This window comes from Phocoena phocoena, chromosome 6, assembly GCF_963924675.1.
Source record: "Phocoena phocoena chromosome 6, mPhoPho1.1, whole genome shotgun sequence".
Lineage (NCBI taxonomy): Eukaryota > Metazoa > Chordata > Mammalia > Artiodactyla > Phocoenidae > Phocoena > Phocoena phocoena.
In genome coordinates, this window is record NC_089224.1 from 26,537,606 (window position 1) to 26,555,328 (window position 17,723).

Consider the following 17,723-nt stretch of genomic DNA (forward strand, 5'->3'; position numbering starts at 1 on the left):
CTAGTCCCCACCAAGGAGGTAAAGGGGTCAAGTGGTTGGTGATGTAGATGGATGGCACCCTGCCTCACGGATGGTGTGGGACAGATGTGAATATGTCACACAGATGGTGTAGATGGATGTGAGCCTGTCACACAGATGGTGTAGGATGAATGTGAGCGTGTCACTGATGATATAGACAGATGCTCCTTTTCTGCTCAGTGTCTCCCATGGCCTGGGGCTGTGAGACCCTCCTGGCAGGGTGTGGTTGGTCACCTCTCCCTGTCCTTTTCCTAGAATGCCTCCAAGGCCTCCCGACCTGAAGTAACTGCGGCCGTCTCCTCGGACGAGGTCTGTTTTGGGGACCGAGAAAAGGAGGAGCCCCCATCCCCCATTGAGGCCAGCCCTCCTCGGTCCTTCCTGGAGAAAGTGTCCAAAAAAAAGACTCCCAAAACAGTGAAGATGCCCAAGCCGTCCAAAGTTCCCAAGCCCCCAAAGCCCCCCAAGCCTCCCAAATCCCTGAAGCTCAAGGACGGGGGCAAGAAGAAGGGGAAGAAGTGCAGGGGCTCGGCTTCACCCACCATCCCCAACCTGGACCTGCTGGAGGCCCACACCAAGGAGGCACTGACCAAGATTGAGCCTCCTAAGAAGGGCAAGGTGGGTGGCCTCACCCTCCCCACCTATAGTCAGCAGGCCTGCAGACACCTCCAAGGACCAGGCCTGCGGGATGGTGCTGGGGCTGCCATGTCCTTGTGCTAGAGACCCAGGGCGGCTGGGCTCTGCCCCAACAAGCTTGGTGTAGTGGGCAGCTGGGGAGAGACCCTCACGATGAAGGCAGCAGAGTCTCTGCTGGGTCAGGGTGGCACCACTGAGGGTCATCTGGGGGGACAAGCCGGCTGAGTCTTCCCTGGGGCCCAGACATTGGCTGAGACCTGAAGGTGGGTGAGGCACCAGTGGAGGGCAGTGGGGAGGCAGGGGTGGAGGCAGTGATGGGGGCAGGTGTCCTTGGGGGCCTGAGCCCCTGTGGCAGTGAGAGAGGCAGGCCTGGCCCTGAGGACCCACCAATGTGAGCAGAGGGTCTTAGGTGTGGGCTTTGGGGACCATGAGTCCCTGAGACCAGGCCACATTGAGTGATTTCCTGCTAGCAGGCGGTCATTGCTCACTTCCCAGGGGTTTGGTGGCCACTGGAGCTAGTGTTGCAGGGCTTAAGTGGGGCACATTGATTTTCCCTTCCTCAAGGCGAAGAGGGTAGATGAATGTATGAATAAATGAATGGATGGAAGGAAGGAAGGCGAGAGGAAGGAAGGAAGGGAGGGAGGAGTAAGAGTAGATGAATGAATGTGTGGATGAATGGTTTGATGGATGGATTGGTGGATAGATGGATGGTTGGTGAATGTATGAGTGGATGGATGAGTGGATGGTTGGGTGGATGGATGGGTAGATAGATGGGTGGTGGGTGGATGGGTGGGTAGATAGGTAGATGGTGGATAAATAGATGGGTGGGTGGATGGATGGATGGTTAGTTCGATGGGTGGGTGGATGGATGGATGGTTAGTTGGATGGGTGGGTGGGTAGATTGATTGACGGATTAGCTGATGCATGTAGGCCAGCAGGAGGCAGGGACTCTGTGCTGTGTGGTCCTCACTTTGTACTATAGCCTGATGGAGGCCTGCTGCCCACCCATGTCCACTACCAGATAATGGCTAGTATTTTCTAGGCCGCAAAGAATGTCCTGAGTGTGCCCAACAAGGAGGTTATCAGCACGCAGAACGACGTGGAGAGGTTGGAAATCCGAGAGCAGACTAAGAGCAAGTCGGAGGCCAAGTGGAAGTACAAGGTGAGATGTGTGTGTACAGGTATGCTGGTGAGTGAATCTACCCTCAGGGAGGGCTATGTTAGTGAAAAGGTGGTGTGTGGGGCAGGTGTGGGCTCGGTGGTATGTGTGTGTGCCTGTAGGGTATGTCAGGTGTGTGTCTGCCTGTCTGCAGGTGGGCAGTGCCGTGAAGGTCTTTGAGGGTCTGGGTGTGCACGTGGCTTCCATGGAGCTACCTTCTGAGGGGCTGGCATGGGCACATCTTGGCCTAAGAGCATGGATGGCGTTGCCCTTTGTAGCCTGCCCTGGTTCAAGCTCACACTCCCTGGAGCTGGGCAGCATCCGAGGGCAGGTCCTGTGGGCCTGGGGCTGCAGTGGGTCCCCAGGTGACATGTCAGAGGGAGGAGGCTGCCCAGTCCGGCTGCCTCTGCCCACTGGGCGCCTGTGTGGGGCTCAGGGATGGTCCTGCGTTTGCTTTTCAGAACAGCAAACCCGACTCCTTACTGAAGATGGAGGAAGAGCAGAAGTTGGAGAAGTCTCCTCTGTCAGGGAACAAGGACAACAAGTTCTCATTTTCCTTCTCCAACAAGAAACTGCTAGGGTACGTGAGTGCTTGTGCCAGGAGGGGTTGGTTGCACATGTGCCACATGCCACACACACACCCTGAACACCGCCCCCCCACATCACACACACACATCCCCTGCTTGTGCACACACGACACACACATACACCCTCCTGGAGGGCTCCGTGGTGAGCCCCCATGCTGAGCTGGCGCTGTTGCTCGGCACACCCCTCATGAGGGCCTCCAGGCAGACTCCTTTCCTGCCTCCTAAGCCAAAAAGCTTGGGTAGGTGGGGAGGGGGCAGTGGTGTGTGCCAGCAAGGAGTAGGAGAGTGTGATTGGGCAGATGTTAGCCGAGTGGCTGTCCTGGGCTGGCACAGAGGACATGGTGGGGGTCAGGATCTTGGCCTTGGAGTCTAGAGGCCAGTGGGGAGGGCCTGGTATGAATCCAACACTCTCAAATCCATCTAAAATTATCGCCGTGATTGGGGCCATGGAAGAAGGATTTGTGGGGCCTAGGGTGCTGTGGAGGCCTTGTGTGTCCAAGGGAGTTGGTGGGAGGGCTTCCTGGAGGAGATGGCACTGAGCTGAGAGATGGGGGCACCTAGCCTGGGAGGGTATGTGTGTGTGAGCTGGTGTGTCCGGGTTCTGGACTGTATAAGGGGTCTCCATCTGCTGACCAGTGTGGTGGGCTGTCCAGATGGGATGTTGGTGGGCCAGACACCCTGTGCCCACCAAGAAGCCCCTCGGTGGCTTCGGTCCCACACCCAGTTGTATGCTGAATCCAAAGTCTAGGGTGGGTGCCCAGCAATCAGGAAGCAGACACGTCCCAGTGGGAATGGGGCCACTTTTCTGCTGTAGGCCTGAGTTTTCTCATCTGCAAGATGGGGGGGAGAAGGCCATTTTTAGGTGGTGGGGGAGCAGAGCCTGTCAGCATCTTGTGCTCTTGAAGAGCCTGGCACAAGTGGGCCTGTTATTCCCAAGAGCTCACGGCAATGTGCCAGGGCTGCTTGGTGAGCAGGTGGGTTGGGTCTGATCTGCAGGGGCCCGGCTGCCCTGACTTCACGGCCCTGAGCACGGCCTTGATGTATCTGAAGCTCAGCTGCTGGGTCCCGGGGAGCTTTTGCACAGCATTAACTCTATGACTGACCGACTGCGCTACAGAGTTTAGAAATGGACGGGAGAAAGGGAGACATGATTCTATAACTATGTCACACCTGTGTGTGTGTACATGGGTGTGTGTGTACATGTGTGTTGTGTTACGTAGCTCATGACTACACCCAGCAGGGCTCACTGCCAGCCGTCCTCTGTGTTTCCATTGTTGGGAATCAGAGCCGTACCTGTTGAGAATCACAGATGCCTGTGCCCTGCCTGCTGTCCCCACTGCTGAGTGTGTGCTAGTGCCCTCAGCCCACAGGGAGACAGCGGCTGGAGCGTTGGACTCTCCTCATTTGCAGTAGCCCTGTCTTGCCCCAGGAGAGAGATGAGTTGTGTGAAACTTTTTAGACTATTGTGTCTATACCTCGGCCCTGAAATTATTTTTCTAGAATAGCTATGTAGAAAACCCAGGCCAGTTGGCACTGGCTCCATCTGACACTGGGCTTGTATCAGGCCCCAGGGCAGCCTGAAAGAAGGCGTGCTCATCCGTTGGCTAGGGTGAGGGGGCAGTGGGGGGCACAACCTTAAGTAGCCCGAGAAAGGGCCAGGCATATACCCTGTGGGTTGTGCACTGTGTTCACTGGGGTCACGACATTGGAGAGGAGGCTGTGGGGTTGGGAAGGCTCCAGCCTGGCTGTTGGTCCTCCAAGACCTGTGGGGGTGGTGCTGGGGGCACCAGCCAGGCTGTGTGGATGTCCACTGACCGGCCTACTTCTGCCGCCCCAGCTCCAAGGCCCTCAAGCCACAGCCAGGCCCAGGGGTGTTTGGAGCCTTGCAGAACTTCAAGGAGGACAAGCCCCAGCCAGTGCGGGATGAGTATGAGTACGTGTCGGATGACGGGGAGCTCAAGATTGACGAATTTCCTATTAGGAGGAAGAAAAATGCTCCGAAGAGGGACTTGTCCTGTGAGTTGGGGGGACATGGGGAGGGGGCAGGCCCAGCCCCGTAAAGGCCATCTCAGGCATGTGGAGTGGGCATCGGGTGCGGCTGGACCAGGGTCCCCCTCTGCTCCTCCAAAACTGCTGCTGACTCCCATATGCTCTGCTTTCAGTCCTATTGGACAAGAAGGAGCCACTGCCCACGCCCATTACGAAGCCAAAGCTGGACTCGGCTCTCTACAAGGTAAGCGAGTGCCTTCTGGGTGACTGAGCTTTCTGGGTGGAGTGCAGGGGGGGACGTTCTCCTGGGGAGGCTGGCTGGGCTCCAGATGTGGAGCTCTGAGCCCCAGGACCCTGCACAAAGGGACAAAAGCAGATGTGGGACTTGTGGCAGGTCTGCAGGTCTCTGTGAGCGGTGGGGCCTTGGGAACCGCCCTCCGTAGTCAGATCCACCGTGAGGATAATGCAGCTCCTCGATGCCGGAGGACTGGGGTACAGGGAGTAGCAGGCCAGACCTGCTGGGACTTGGGTCTTGCACTAAACGTGTGGGGGTTAAGTTAGATGTCCTCCAAGGCCATGTATGTCCAACCCAGGATGCGGTGGCTGTCTCCAAGAAAGCCAGGTTCCCTGTTGGGGTCATACCCTGCCTGCAGAGCCCAAGGTGTCCCTGCAGAGCCACTTGCCAGGGGCTATTAACCGGTGTCCCTCAGGTGCAGGCACACTGCCTGTTCCCAGTCCAACCACGCCGACTCCTCTTGTATCTATGTTCAATATTGGGGTCTCATGTAAGGTCCTGTGAACCAAGGTTCACCTGGGGAAATGGTGCAGGCGGGGCTCCAAGATCCCAGCGCAAAACTCTGGCACCTGTGCCCTGCTCTGTGTGTCTGGTCAGCCAGCCCCATGGTGCTCATTACAAGGACAGGCTCTTTAAAAACCTCTTTTTCTCACTGAAGGGAAACAGTAGTCCCTACTCCTACCCCCAAGTCCTTTTCCGACCGGCTACTCTGTCCCCACAGCAGAGTGATGACTCCTCTGATGAGGGTTCGCTGCACATAGACACGGACACTAAGCCCGCCCGCAATGCCAAAGTGAAGAAGGATGGCGGGGGATCGGCTGCGGGCATCTTGGACCTGCTGCAGGCCAGCGAGGAGGTCGGCGCGCTCGAGTACAACCCCAACAGGTAGGCCCGGTGCCCACGGGGAACTTGGGGAAGTGGGTGCTTCCACAGAGGTGGGCCAAGCAGGGCTCCGTCAGCCCACGTCCCAGAGGCCAGGCGGCCAGAGCAGGACTCCTGCCTGGCAGAGGTGGTGCCAGGTGGCCAGAGAGGTGAGAGGGGGCTGGCTGTGCAGGTCCTGTGTGTTGCAGAGCTCCTGAGCGAGGGCACAGAGCTCTGAGGACGGATGATTCTAGATGCTAGATGGGGAGTCAGGTGAGAAGTAGTTCCACGTTGGGGCCATGGAGGGAGGAGTCTGTGGGGCCACCATACCTCTAGGTGCCTGTGGGGAAGCAGGGCCAGGCTGGGCACCTGGAGGGTGTCAGGGTTGTTCCAGGCCAGGACGCCAAGCTGTCTCTGTCTCATCACTTCCTGAATGCCATAAAAATAACATAAGAAAAATTCCACAGTGTGTGCCCAGTGTCGGGGTCAAGGGCATTTAATGGGCCTCTCTGGGACCCCAAGCTGGCTTCCCTGCAGAGCCCTTATCTGCGGCAAGGGAGATGATGGCTTCAGAGCTCGGGGATGTGAGAGCCCACTCCCTGAGGAGGGGCTGGATTGGCCAGGGGTCCCAGCTTCCCACACCAGCTGGGGGGGTGTATGGGAACCAAGCCACGCTGTCCTTGAGACCTGTGTGCATCCAGATGTGCGGCCTCAGGAGCCCACTGGCTGCTGGTGTATATGCTGTTCTTTCCCTGAGGACCTGAGATTCTGGGCGGTCAGGCAGGCCAGGACATGTGTCTGCTCAGCTCAGGCGGTCTTCTCTACCTAGGCCTGCCCAGTTGCAATCCTTTGATTTGAGAGAAATGGATTAATCCTCTTTGGGTTTTGCATTGGTGGAAGGCCACCGGGCTTGTTTTTCTCATGGTGGTCCCAGTTAAATTCTCTTTTGATCCCAATGAACTTTTGTTTTTATGCATCATGGCCATTTTTTTTTTTTCACATGGAATTTCTACAAGTACCACAGACAGACAACCAAGGGATCAGGGCCCACGCCCCCTGTAGCCTCCCCATTCTGGGGACCTCAGCCACCATGGTGGGGGGTGGCTCCCCTAGTCCTCGAGCCAGCAGGAGAGTCCTGCTGCACTGATGGGGAAACTGAGGCTCAGAGAGCTTAGGTGACTTGCTCAAGGCCGCACTGCCAGGACGTGGCAGAGGCAGGGCCAGAATCTCCATCTGCTGATAATGGAACCCAAGCGTGGGGGTCCTGGAATGTTAACCATGCTGGGCGGTGACATCCAGCCAGGAAGGACTTGGCTTGAGGAAGTCAGGGCTCATGTGACCTGCTCGGGGTTCGCTTGGTCCTCCAGATCTGCGCTCCACCCATCCCCCTCTGCCTCTCAGTCTGTGCTTCCAGAATCGAGGTCCAGGGGCTACATGAGCCTGTGGAGGCAGCATGTCAGCCCCCGTCTTAGACAGTGGGACTCCGGGAGGCGGATTAGGGCTTGATTGAAAAGCGTTCTTGCTAAATCAAATGGTTGTATTTTCTTTCATAAATTACCATTATTTGTGCAGTGTTATGCTCACAGACAGCCATAGGCGCCTTCTCTCATGGGACTGGAGTGTATGGCTGGAGGCTTCTACAGAGCTGTGGGGTGCAGATTTCCTGTTCAGCATTAAGTGGTTTCTGTAGATGAGCAAACCTAAGCCCCTCACTGCAGAGATGCCCTGTGGCCTTTGCAGTGGTGGGAGGGACCCTGACCTGAGGCCCTCTGCCAGGAGGAGAAGCCTGGCTGTGAACCCCCTTTTCCTGGAAGGTGCTGGTGCCCGGGCTGGCCCCTCACCTCTTTGGAGGTGCCTTTCTTCTGGGAAGGCTATGGTTAGCTGGCACCTCAGTGACCGGTTGATGCTCAGACCCTGGAGAAGTGCCCTACACACCCTGGGTCCCCCATGAGTTCCAGGGAGAGGCACCCCTGGGATGAGGGCAGATGGGGCTGATGCCAGAACTCTGCATGGAGCTGGGACACGGGTGCTGCAGCTTGGGCTCCTGACTGAACCTGGACACAGCCTGCCGGGAGGAGGGCAGCCAGTTTGAGGACGCGCTGTGAACTGCTCCGTAGGCACACGCGTATGTGCTCACGCACGCCTGCACACGTGCATGTGTGCCTGCTGGGGCTGGGTCTCCTCGGCCGCCGCAGGCAGTTCCTTTCCCAGGTCTCCCATTTGGAGTGTAGGTCAGTGTTTGATGGTCCATTTGCTCTGTTTTAAGTATTTGCTGTTTGGGAAAAGCCAGCTGAAGAAAATGGAGGAAAATATGTTAATTTCTTGTGGATGGTTTGCTTAGTGTTTACTGCCTGGGGGTGAGGGAAAGAGAGGATTTGGGTATGATAATTGGAGGATTAAGGTATTATTTTCCATGCGCACTAGTTAGACTTTGCTCCTTGATTCGCCGGCCCATGTGGACAGCCTGCAGCCCTGGGCTCCAAGGCCCCTCCCTCTCAGGTTGCAGCCGAGCTGGGCTGGGACCATGAGGTCCAGATGGCACAGGCAAGCGGCTGGCTTCCATGTTGGCTCCCGGAGGACCCTCATGGTGAGTGTCCCGGCCCCCACCCTCCCATCCCTGCAGGAAGCCAGGTGTTTGTCTGGGCCATGAGGCTGGGTGAGGGTGCCTGAGACCTTCAGGGTGAGCCTGGAAGGGCCTCATTCGTAGAGCACTGGAGAGCCTGGCAGAGGATGGGGGGCCAGCTATCAGCTCTTGCTGGCTCTAGTGCTGGGTCGGGGGCCTGTCCCTGCTCAGAAAGCATCAGCGATGATGGTACAACAATGATATTACCGCTACTAAATGCCGTGTGCTCTTGGCTGGGTCTGGGTAGCCCTTTGCCGTCATGGCGTGGGACAGTGGGGGTCGGGGGTATGCTGGGGCAGGTGGAGAGTCTGGTGGAAGGCTCCCGACTCTCCATGGCGGTCTGACCATACTTGATTTTTCCCATTGTTTGTGCCTTTGGAGCCGTAATCCATTTGCTTCCAGCAAAACCCCAAAACACTGTGGTCCAGTGTGTCTCGGGCAGGGCTTGGGGAAGTGGTATTCGTGCAGCGCTGCCCAGAGAGGCGCCTGCCCGTCGCCTCCTCCTGGCTTGGGGCAGAGTCCTTGGCCTGGAGCCCAGCGGTACCCCTCACAGGATGGCTTTTGTCCAAGCTTGCCTCGGTTGGCCCCCAGGACCACAGGGGACCACCCTCTGTGTCTGTGCTTCCTGGGGCCAGCTCCATCTCCCTGCACCCTCCAGCCTCAATCTTGGGAACCTTATTTCTGAGCAGGGACTCCTTGTTCTAATGTCTTACTAAACATGCTTCAAATACTTCTCGGAAGTGGAGGAGGGAGCAGGGACCATGCAGAACCACCAGGGGCCCATGTGGACTGGCACTTTTGGGGGCTGCTTCTGGGTCTGGCAGCCCTGCAGGTGGGTCCATCCCCTGGGGGCACATGGGGCAGGCAGGAGGGGCCCTGGATGTCAGACACACAGGGCGGGCCCGCTTCTGGGGCTCCTGGGCCTCCTGGGTCTGTAACCAGGGAGGAGGGCTAAGCAGTGCCCCACTCCAGGTCCTGCTTCCTGGGGTCCCAGGGAGCAATGAGAGGTATGGCCAGGCTCCCCAGAGGCCGGGGTGGGCCATCCTGACCCAGGTGGACAAAAGCCTGGGGTGATGGGCAAGGGTGAGGGTCTGGGTGCTGGTGCAGGTGCAGTCATGAAAAGATGGTGTGAGTCACCTGGGGAGATCGAGTGCCATGGGAGGGAGAGGGCTGTGCTGCCCCATCTCAGGTACCAGATGGGAGGATGCCCTTGAAGACATGGGGGAGGGAGTGCTTGGGGCTGGGGCTGAGCGCAGGAGTCCACGGTGGGTGGAGGTGTGCACAAAACCAGCTGGAGTGGAAGAGGGAGGGAGGAGCGTGGCCTGGGTCCCTGGGGGAATCTGCTTGTTGACTTTTTGGTAGGAGAGATCAGGAGTAATGGCACCTTTGTCTACCACCTTCTATCCCTCTGCCCCTCTTCATCCCCTCCCTCTCTTCTCTTTTTATGCCCCTCTCTGTCCCAAGGCCTCCAGCCCTCCTTTGGTGTTGGGGGGTGGGAACAGAGGGTAGGGGAAGGGGATAGCTGGCTCTTTCCATGGGGGAGTTATCAGCTACCACTGTCCTCCTCCCCACACCCTCTGCTGGCTGCTGAGTGGGAGGATGTGTGGGCCATGGGCTGAGTGCCTGTCTCTCTGTGCCTCCAGCCAGCCCCCCGCCTCCCCCAGCACACAGGAAGCCATTCAGGGAATGCTGTCCATGGCCAACCTGCAGGCCTCCGACTCCTGCCTGCAGACCACATGGGGTGCTGGCCAGGCCAAGGGCAGCTCGCTGGCGGCCCATGGCACCCGGAAGAACGGGGCTGGCAGTAAGAGCGCAGGCAAGCGGCTGCTGAAGAGGGCGGCCAAGAACAGTGTGGACCTGGATGATTACGAGGAGGAGCAGGACCACCTGGACGCCTGCTTCAAGGACTCGGACTACGGTGAGCGCCGCTGTGCGGGGAGCGGTGCTAGACCTGGGGGTTGGGAGCCGGGCCCTCTTATGGATATGATTCACAGACCTTAAAAGTCACCCTTTAAAAGCGTGTAACTCAGTGGTGCTTAGTGTATTTGGAGGGATGTGCATGCCACCATCATCACACCCAATTTGAGAACGTTTCATCATCCAGAAAGGAAGCCCTGTGCTGTACCTGTTAAGAGTCAGTACGTCTCCTCTGGCCCCTGGCAACCACTGCTTTATGCTGCCTTGCAGGTATTCCTGATCAGGGTGTGTCACGTGAACAGAAGTGCACAGTGTTGGTCTTTGGTGCCTGTCTTCTTTCATTAGCGTACTCTTCAGGCTTCATCCATGATGTAGCACATGTCAGCTCTTTGTTCCTTTTGATGGCTGAATAATATTCCACCAGGTGGACACACCACGTTTGTTTATCCCTTTATCCATCCACAGGCACTTGGATGGCTTCCACCTTTTGGCAGTTGTGAACAGTGCTGCTGTGAATGTTGGTGTGCAGGGGGTTTTGTATGGCCTGTGTCTATGGTGCTCCTGTGGTGTATACCTGGGTCGCTGCCTGTTTCACCTTCTGAGAACCTGCCCGACTCTTCTCCACGTGGCTATACCATTTCAGACACGTTGAGACCGTGTCCATCCTATGTCTGTGTAGACAGAGAAACCGAGGCCCAGAGTGGCTTTGTGGCCCTGAGTCTGAGGTGGGCAGCGAGTTGGTGGCTGGGCCATAGCTGTGGCCTCTGCCCAGGGGCATGGCCCCTCGCCTCCCACTACAGCCCTTCCTTCCAGGCCTGGCGCTTTGGGTTCCAACGGGCTCTGAAGGAGCTGCTGTTGGCCGCCTGGGAGGGGACTTGGAGTGAAGACCTGCCTCCATTCCTCAGCCCGTTGCCCATAGATGTCCCAGCCCCCGCAGGGTGCGCTGTGCTCCTCAGGGTCAGGGCCGTGCTGGCCCCCGTGGTGCAGGGCCTGTTTTCAGTTCAGTCCTGATGGTCTGAGGGCAGTGTATTTGTCCTGGAGACCCTGTCCCTGGAGAGCCCTCCCGTGGTGAGGCTGGACCTGCCCTATCTGGTGGACACTTTCAGGCCTCACTGAGGGGCCTGCCGTGGTCTGACAGATCAACAGCGGAGTGAACTCCATTTTCTGGGCACCATTTTCTGGGTTCGGGTGTCACAAGCCTTGGAGGTTGAACCTGTAATGGGAGGAGGTACCCAGTGAGTCACCCAGGGCTGCCGTGTGGGTCTCCCTCCTCCAGAGACTTGCTGAGGTTAGCCTGGGGTCCTTCAGAGCCACTCAGTTCCGTGGACATCAGATGTTTTCTTCTCTGATAGCAGCAGAGGAGACGTTTTGAGAATTGGGCATTCAAGTGGGTGCGGTGGCCAGGCTGGGGTAGGAACAGCTGGTCATGGGGGCTGGATGGAGCCCCTTGTCTGGCCCTCTCTGGACCTCAAGGGGGCCTGGGCTTGACAATTTCAGAGGCCACCTGTGCCTATGCGTGTGGCAGCCACACCAGGAGGGCTGGTGCTCTGCAGCCTGGGGACAGCCTGGGGGATGCCGCTCATAAGCTCTGCCAGTAGCCTGCAGCAGCCACCCTCCTGTGGCCACACCAGCAGCCCAGCCCTTCTCCCCTTTGCCGCTCTAGTTTACCCCTCCCTGGAGTCGGATGAGGACAGTCCTGTTTTCAAGTCCCGTTCCAAGAAGAGGAAAGGCTCAGATGATGCTCCCTACAGCCCGACAGGTAGTGCTGGGGGCTGGAAGGGGAGCTCCATCCACACACGAAGGCCAGCAGCCGTGTTCCACACCCACTAGCTCTGTGCGGGGGCTCAGACGGGGTGTCACTTGCCTGCGGGACCCTAACTGGGGTTCCACTTCTTTCTCCCGGGACCTCAGCCCAGGTGCTTTTGCAAGCTCACCCAAAGGCATCCCAGCTCCTGCCAGTAGGGCAGTGCGGTGTCCCTGTCTTGAGGTGGCCCTCTGCCTAGTTTCTCCTCAATGAACAGCCCTGGGAGGGTCACGATTGCACCTGACCCCCCATCATGGCAGCCAGCGGGGTGGGGTCTGGCTCACCTAGCACGTGACTTCCCTCCTGACCTCTCCTGTCTTGCTGGTGTAGGGGAACCAGCCCCACACCAGGTTGGGGCCCAAGCTGACACTCCCCGAGTTGTGACTTGTCCCTGGGATCTGGGGACAAACTGGGGCAGGGCCGGGGGATCCCAGGAGGGCGCACAGGCAGTGGGTGGCTGCTCGAGGCAGGCTGACCTTCTCTCCCGCAGCGAGGGTCGGCCCGTCGGTGCCAAGGCAGGACAGGCCTGTGCGCGAGGGGACCAGAGTGGCCTCCATTGAGACCGGGCTGGCAGCTGCCGCAGCCAAACTGTCCCAGCAGGTGAGGAGGGGGCCCCCTCCTGGGCTCAGGCTCCCCAGATGCCTCTGCTCCCCCCACCCTCATGTACGGAGACCACCCAGTCTGGGGCTGTCACAGCCTTGGGGACATTTGAGTATTGCCGACCCTGGTTCCTCTAGGCTCCCAAGTCCCTGCTAGTGGGAAGCAGAGAAGCTGGGAACTGGTGGCAGGAGTCTCAGGGCAGCTCAGAGTGGGGTGGTGGGGAATGGAGGGGGTTAGGGTGACGGGGGCGGGGGCCCATACTACGTGTCCACCAATACGTAAACTCAGATTGAGTCTGTCCAGTACAGCTGAGTGCTGGTGCCACATCCCGCACGTCCCTGTGTCCAGGACGGCCCACCTCACGGAGGGGGGCCTGGTGGTCTCTCCACAGGCCCCAGTACTGCTCTGCAGAGCTCGTGGTGGCTGGAGGTGGGACTCGGGCGTGATCCAGCCCTTTCTGCTCCTGCAGTGCTGGCTCGCTCAGCTCCACGGGAGAAGCCTTGTGCACAGCAGACCAGGCTGCTCCCAGGCTGCAGGCTGCTTCCCAGTGTCCGAAGCCTGGCCAGCCCTGTGGGGTGACACACCTGCATGTTTTGTTCAAAGGAGGAGCAGAAAAGCAAAAAGAAAAAGAACACCAAAAGGAAGCTGGCTCCCAACACCACCTCCCCTTCCGCCTCTGCCGGCACCACCTCGGCCTCCACCACCTCGGCCTCCGCCACCTCGGCCTCCACCACCTCGGCCTCTACCACCTCGGCCTCTACCACCCCGGCCTCCACCACCCCGGCCTCCACCAGCACGGCCAGCAGCCAGGCCTCACAGGAGGGCAGCTCACCTGAGCCCCCACCAGAGTCCCACAGCAGCAGCCTGGTTGACCACGAGTACACGGCAGCCGGCGCCTTTGCTGGGGCCCAAGCCGGCCGTGCCTCTCAGCCCATGGCCCCTGGGGTCTTCCTCACCACGAGGAGGCCCTCCTCGTCATCCCCCAACAACACCGCTGCCAAAGGTACCTTGCCCGCCGACCCTGAGTCACCTAGACTTGCAGACTGTCCCTGTGGATGACCACAGGTCTCCTTTGTCCCTGCAGCCATGTGTGTGTATGGCCAGGCACTCAGTCAGTATGTGAAACAAATGGTCCCTTTCAAGACCAAGAGCTCTGGTTACTCACCAGGGGGGTCCTGGTTACCTTGGAGTTAGGCCTGGCCCTTCAGACTCCCAGGGCCTCGGCTTTGGGGCCTGGCTTGTAGTCAGAGTGTGGTTGGTGGTTTGCCGAGGATTCACTGGGAGGAGCCTAAGGTGACCCAGGCTCCTCTGTGTGAATTAGGGGTGGGACGGCTGGCCGGGTCTCGTGGCATTCCCCACTGTCACCCCCCAGACCCCTTGCACCATGGGCGTGAGGCCCAGCCGGCCATGGACATGGGGAGTGTGGCTCTAGGTGGCCCTAATGCCATCCCTGGCCTGTCCCTACCCTACTCACCACGGCCCAACCCCTTGTCGACATAGCCTCTGAGTGGGGCGCTTTGTTGACAATTGGTGGTTTTGGAGGGATGCAGAACTCCCTGGACCTGGGAATTGCAGGCGCATTTTACAGACAGGGTGGGGGCTCAGGAGGGTTACAGACCCCCATCCCACATGCTGCTCCTGTCACTCATCTGTCCTTTTTGTGTCTCTGCCTCCCCCAGGAAAGCGTACAAAAAAGGGCATGGCCACTGCCAAACAGAGGCTTGGGAAAATTTTGAAAATTCATCGGAATGGAAAACTGCTCCTTTAAAGATTGGAAAGCCAGGATCCTTCTGCTCCGCTCAGGACCCTTGGAGCCCTGCTAAAACATCAGCCCCCAGGAGGGTGGCCTTGCTGCCTCACCCCAGGGAGGGCCTGGCCTCTTCCCGGCAACCATCCCCCTCACATGAGCATCTGTTGCTTCAGCGGGCGGAGCTCGCCAATACGGACAGACGTCCTTTCTCAAGTTGCTTAGAGTGACCAGTTCCCGAAACGTGGCCCTGCCAGTTTGAGGACCATTCCAGTTTCAGGACAGCCTCCAGGCATCCCCGAGCATGGGTGTGATTGCAGGGCCTTTGCAGCTCTGCTGGGAGCATGAGTCCTTCAAGGAAGGAGGAGTGAGCCAATGCTCACCAGGCCCAGAGTCTGAGCTGGCCACAGGCTGGTAGCCTCCAGAGGCTTTAAAAAAGGCAAAGAACACTAGAGAGGAAGAGGAGGAGAGATCGGGGTGTGTATGTGCCCCCCTTCTCTTCCCAAGTGATTCTCAGACAAGTCCAGAGACTGTTGGGCCCAGCCAGGAGAGGAGCCTCTGTGCTCCCCGGCTGGTGGGTGGTGGGCCGGATGGTGGGTGTTGCACCCTGAATGCCTGGGGCATTTCTCAGGGCTGGCTGGGGCCATCAGCAGGGTCAGTGTGTCAGTGTTGGGGAGGGGGAGCCATCATGGGGTCCCCAGGGAAGGGTTCAGGCCCAGACACAGTGTGGGGCCCAGGGGGCCCAGGCTAAGCCACATGGGTGGTCCCCGTCCAGCCTGACCATCTATACTCCGAGAAGCACTTCCCAGCCAAGGCACCCCGCCATATGCCTGGTGGGGCAGATGGTGGCCGGGTGGCCCGAGGACTTGGGGGCCAGGCACTTCTGTCTTGTCACCTGTTAACGTTTGGTGTCGAGTGCATGGGTGGCTCCTGGACCACGTGTCTGCCCATCGACACGGAGGGGCTGGATTTGTTTCTCAGGCAATCCTGTATTTTAATTTTAGATGTATTTCCTGAAGCATATTTTTCATAGAATGTAGCGTGTAAATAGCTTTTTAAATAACTTCTTTTTTATAAGAGTAAAAGTATCTTTAGGAATTTCTTTCTATAGAGTCCTTCATTAACATTTATACGAGTTTTTTGCCGAGTATGATGAACAGTTGGGTTTCCGATGCTTTTCCTTTTCCTTCTTTCTTTGTATTATTATGGTTATTATTATTATTTTTTCTTTTAGGAACTAAGGTATTGCCTGAAAAACAAGTGATGTCTTTGCAGCCTTATATCTGTCTTTACAGAAGCAAACAGTACACAAAAGATCTATTTCAGACACATTTGAAGAGGAATCTTCAACTTGAATACCAGCTCTTTCTTTCCTTCTTGTTGATGAAGGGGGTGGGGGTACAGTTATTTTACTAGCACCTTGTGAAGTGTTTCTGTGTTTTGTGATGCTGTAATTTATTAATGTTTGTAGCTTTTTATATTTGTACATTTCTTATGAGCTTTGTTTATATGCCCATCCCTGGGTGTTCTGTCCATGAGGAGAGGCAGCTTTGCGTGGGCCTTGCCACCCTTGCTCATCCTGTTTGGGGGATGCAGCCCCGGGACCCAGAGGCTGGGAGGGGTGAGCCTCATGGGGCCCTGACTATTCCGACCCGGCGTTTTGAAGGTTTCCTTTCCTGTCCTTGTTGAACATTTATATAATCTAACCTGGCCATCAAGCTGTTCTCTCTCTTCCTCTCTCTCTCTCTTTTATTTTTTTAATTTTATTATTATTATTTTGGCAACATGTACATTTCTAACAAAGTTTATTGTGGCTATTAAAGTGTTTTATTTCCCAATTCATATTACTCTTGTATCGAGTCCATGAGGTCTAAGGTAACTTAGATCAAAGTTTTAAAAGAGTAAAAATATTTCAGGTTTTGTACAGAACCATGTCTGTGTCATTTCTGCCTTGTTCACTGTCATCCACTCAGGTGGTGAGGACGGTGTGGATCCTCGACGTTGGGGAGAGGAGTGGGCCAGTGAGTGGGCTGGGTGTGAGGGTGGGCAGTCAGGCCAGGCCCCCTACCCAGGCCCAGCCCTGGCTGCCAACTTTCCCCTTGGAAAGCCTTTGGATTGCCCACAGGGCATATGTACTGCCCTGCACCCCAAAGCTGCAGCACCCTGAGCCAGCCTGCAGGAGTAGGCAGAAGAGACCCTTGGTCAGAGTGGGCAGCCTTTGAGACCCTGACAGTGCCAGCCCCAGCCCCTAGCATCCTCAGGAGCCTCTAGTACCTTCTTGGTGTTCACAGGTACGCAGTTTAGTTGAGTCCGGTGAGAGGCACCCGAGAACATGTGCAGAATTCCAGTCTAAAGCTGATGTTAGGGACTTTCGTGATGGCGCAGTGGTTAAGAATCCACCTGCCAATGCAGGGGACATGGTTTCGATCCCTGGTCCGGGAAGATCCCACATGGTGTGGAGCAACTAAGCCCGTGCGCCACAACTACTGAGTCTGTGCTCTAGAGCCCACGAGCCACAACTACTGAGCCTGCGTGCCACAGCTACTGAAGCCTGTGTGCCCTAGAGCCCATGTGCTGCAACTACTGAAGCCCGAACGCCTAGAGCCCGTGCTCCACAACAAGAGAAACCACCCAATGAGAAACCCACGAACCGCAACGAAGAGTAGACCCTGCTCGCCACAACTAGAGAAAGCCCACACGCAGCAACGAAGACCCAATGCAGCCCCCCCAAAAAAGCCGATGTTACAACAAATGAACAAAAGCAGACCCCTCCCCCCCCCCACATACACAGATGAACAGTGTAGGGCACAGTGAGGATCGAGGATTAGGGAGAAAAAATGACCAACTGGCCAAAGGGGACTGCCACAGAGGAGACCCTAGGCACACGCTGGGGCTGCCCCAGCTGCCAGGCATTTCAGACATTGCTGGGCCCTGGTATGCAGTGTTCAGCCAAGGCAGCTCCACAGCCTGAATTTGCTCCGCTAGACCCCGCAAGAGGGGCCTTTGCAAACCCCATGGCTGGGCATTCACCCTTCCTGGCAGCTGTCCTGTCCCTGCCCGGATCCAGCCAGATCCTGCCCTGTGGCTTCCCCAGGGGTCCCCGCCCCCTCACCCCACAGCCGCTGGGGGACCGTGCCAAGCCCTGGGCTGTTCTGTACAGCCCACCCTCCCGAGGCCTGGCTCTGGCTGCCCAGCCTCTGAGCTGGAGTCCTTGAGGCTGAGCTATCTGGGTGCTCCTTGGGTCTTCCCACCCCAGCATGGCTGTAGGGACTGGGTCTTCAGAGGGCCATCTGGGACCTGGGGCCCTAGGCTTGGGAAAGACCTCCCAGAAGGTACCCAGAGCCTCTTCCCTGGCCCTAGGCCCTATCCTGGGCTGCACCCACACCATCCTGGTGCAGCATGGCCTGGTCGTGCCCTGGGCCGTCACTGTGGCCCCAGCTGCCCTTGTGTTCTGGAATGTCTGTAGGTGGACTAGAGGCATGCATTTCTG

General features: G+C 57.6%; 1 protein-coding gene across 1 annotated transcript in view; it reads left to right on the top strand.

The window, feature by feature from the left end:
- PHF2 (PHD finger protein 2) overlaps positions 1-14,254 on the top strand; it is a 92,345-nt gene extending 78,091 nt beyond the window's left edge. Inside the window, exons 12-22 of the mRNA XM_065878753.1 lie at positions 274-633; positions 1,694-1,813; positions 2,272-2,390; positions 4,235-4,413; positions 4,560-4,630; positions 5,406-5,566; positions 9,809-10,083; positions 11,746-11,841; positions 12,377-12,486; positions 13,090-13,489; positions 14,166-14,254. Coding sequence (XP_065734825.1) covers positions 274-633; positions 1,694-1,813; positions 2,272-2,390; positions 4,235-4,413; positions 4,560-4,630; positions 5,406-5,566; positions 9,809-10,083; positions 11,746-11,841; positions 12,377-12,486; positions 13,090-13,489; positions 14,166-14,254 — 1,980 coding nt within the window. The remainder of the gene's footprint in view (positions 1-273; positions 634-1,693; positions 1,814-2,271; positions 2,391-4,234; positions 4,414-4,559; positions 4,631-5,405; positions 5,567-9,808; positions 10,084-11,745; positions 11,842-12,376; positions 12,487-13,089; positions 13,490-14,165) is intronic.
- Positions 14,255-17,723: the final 3,469 nt, after the last annotated feature.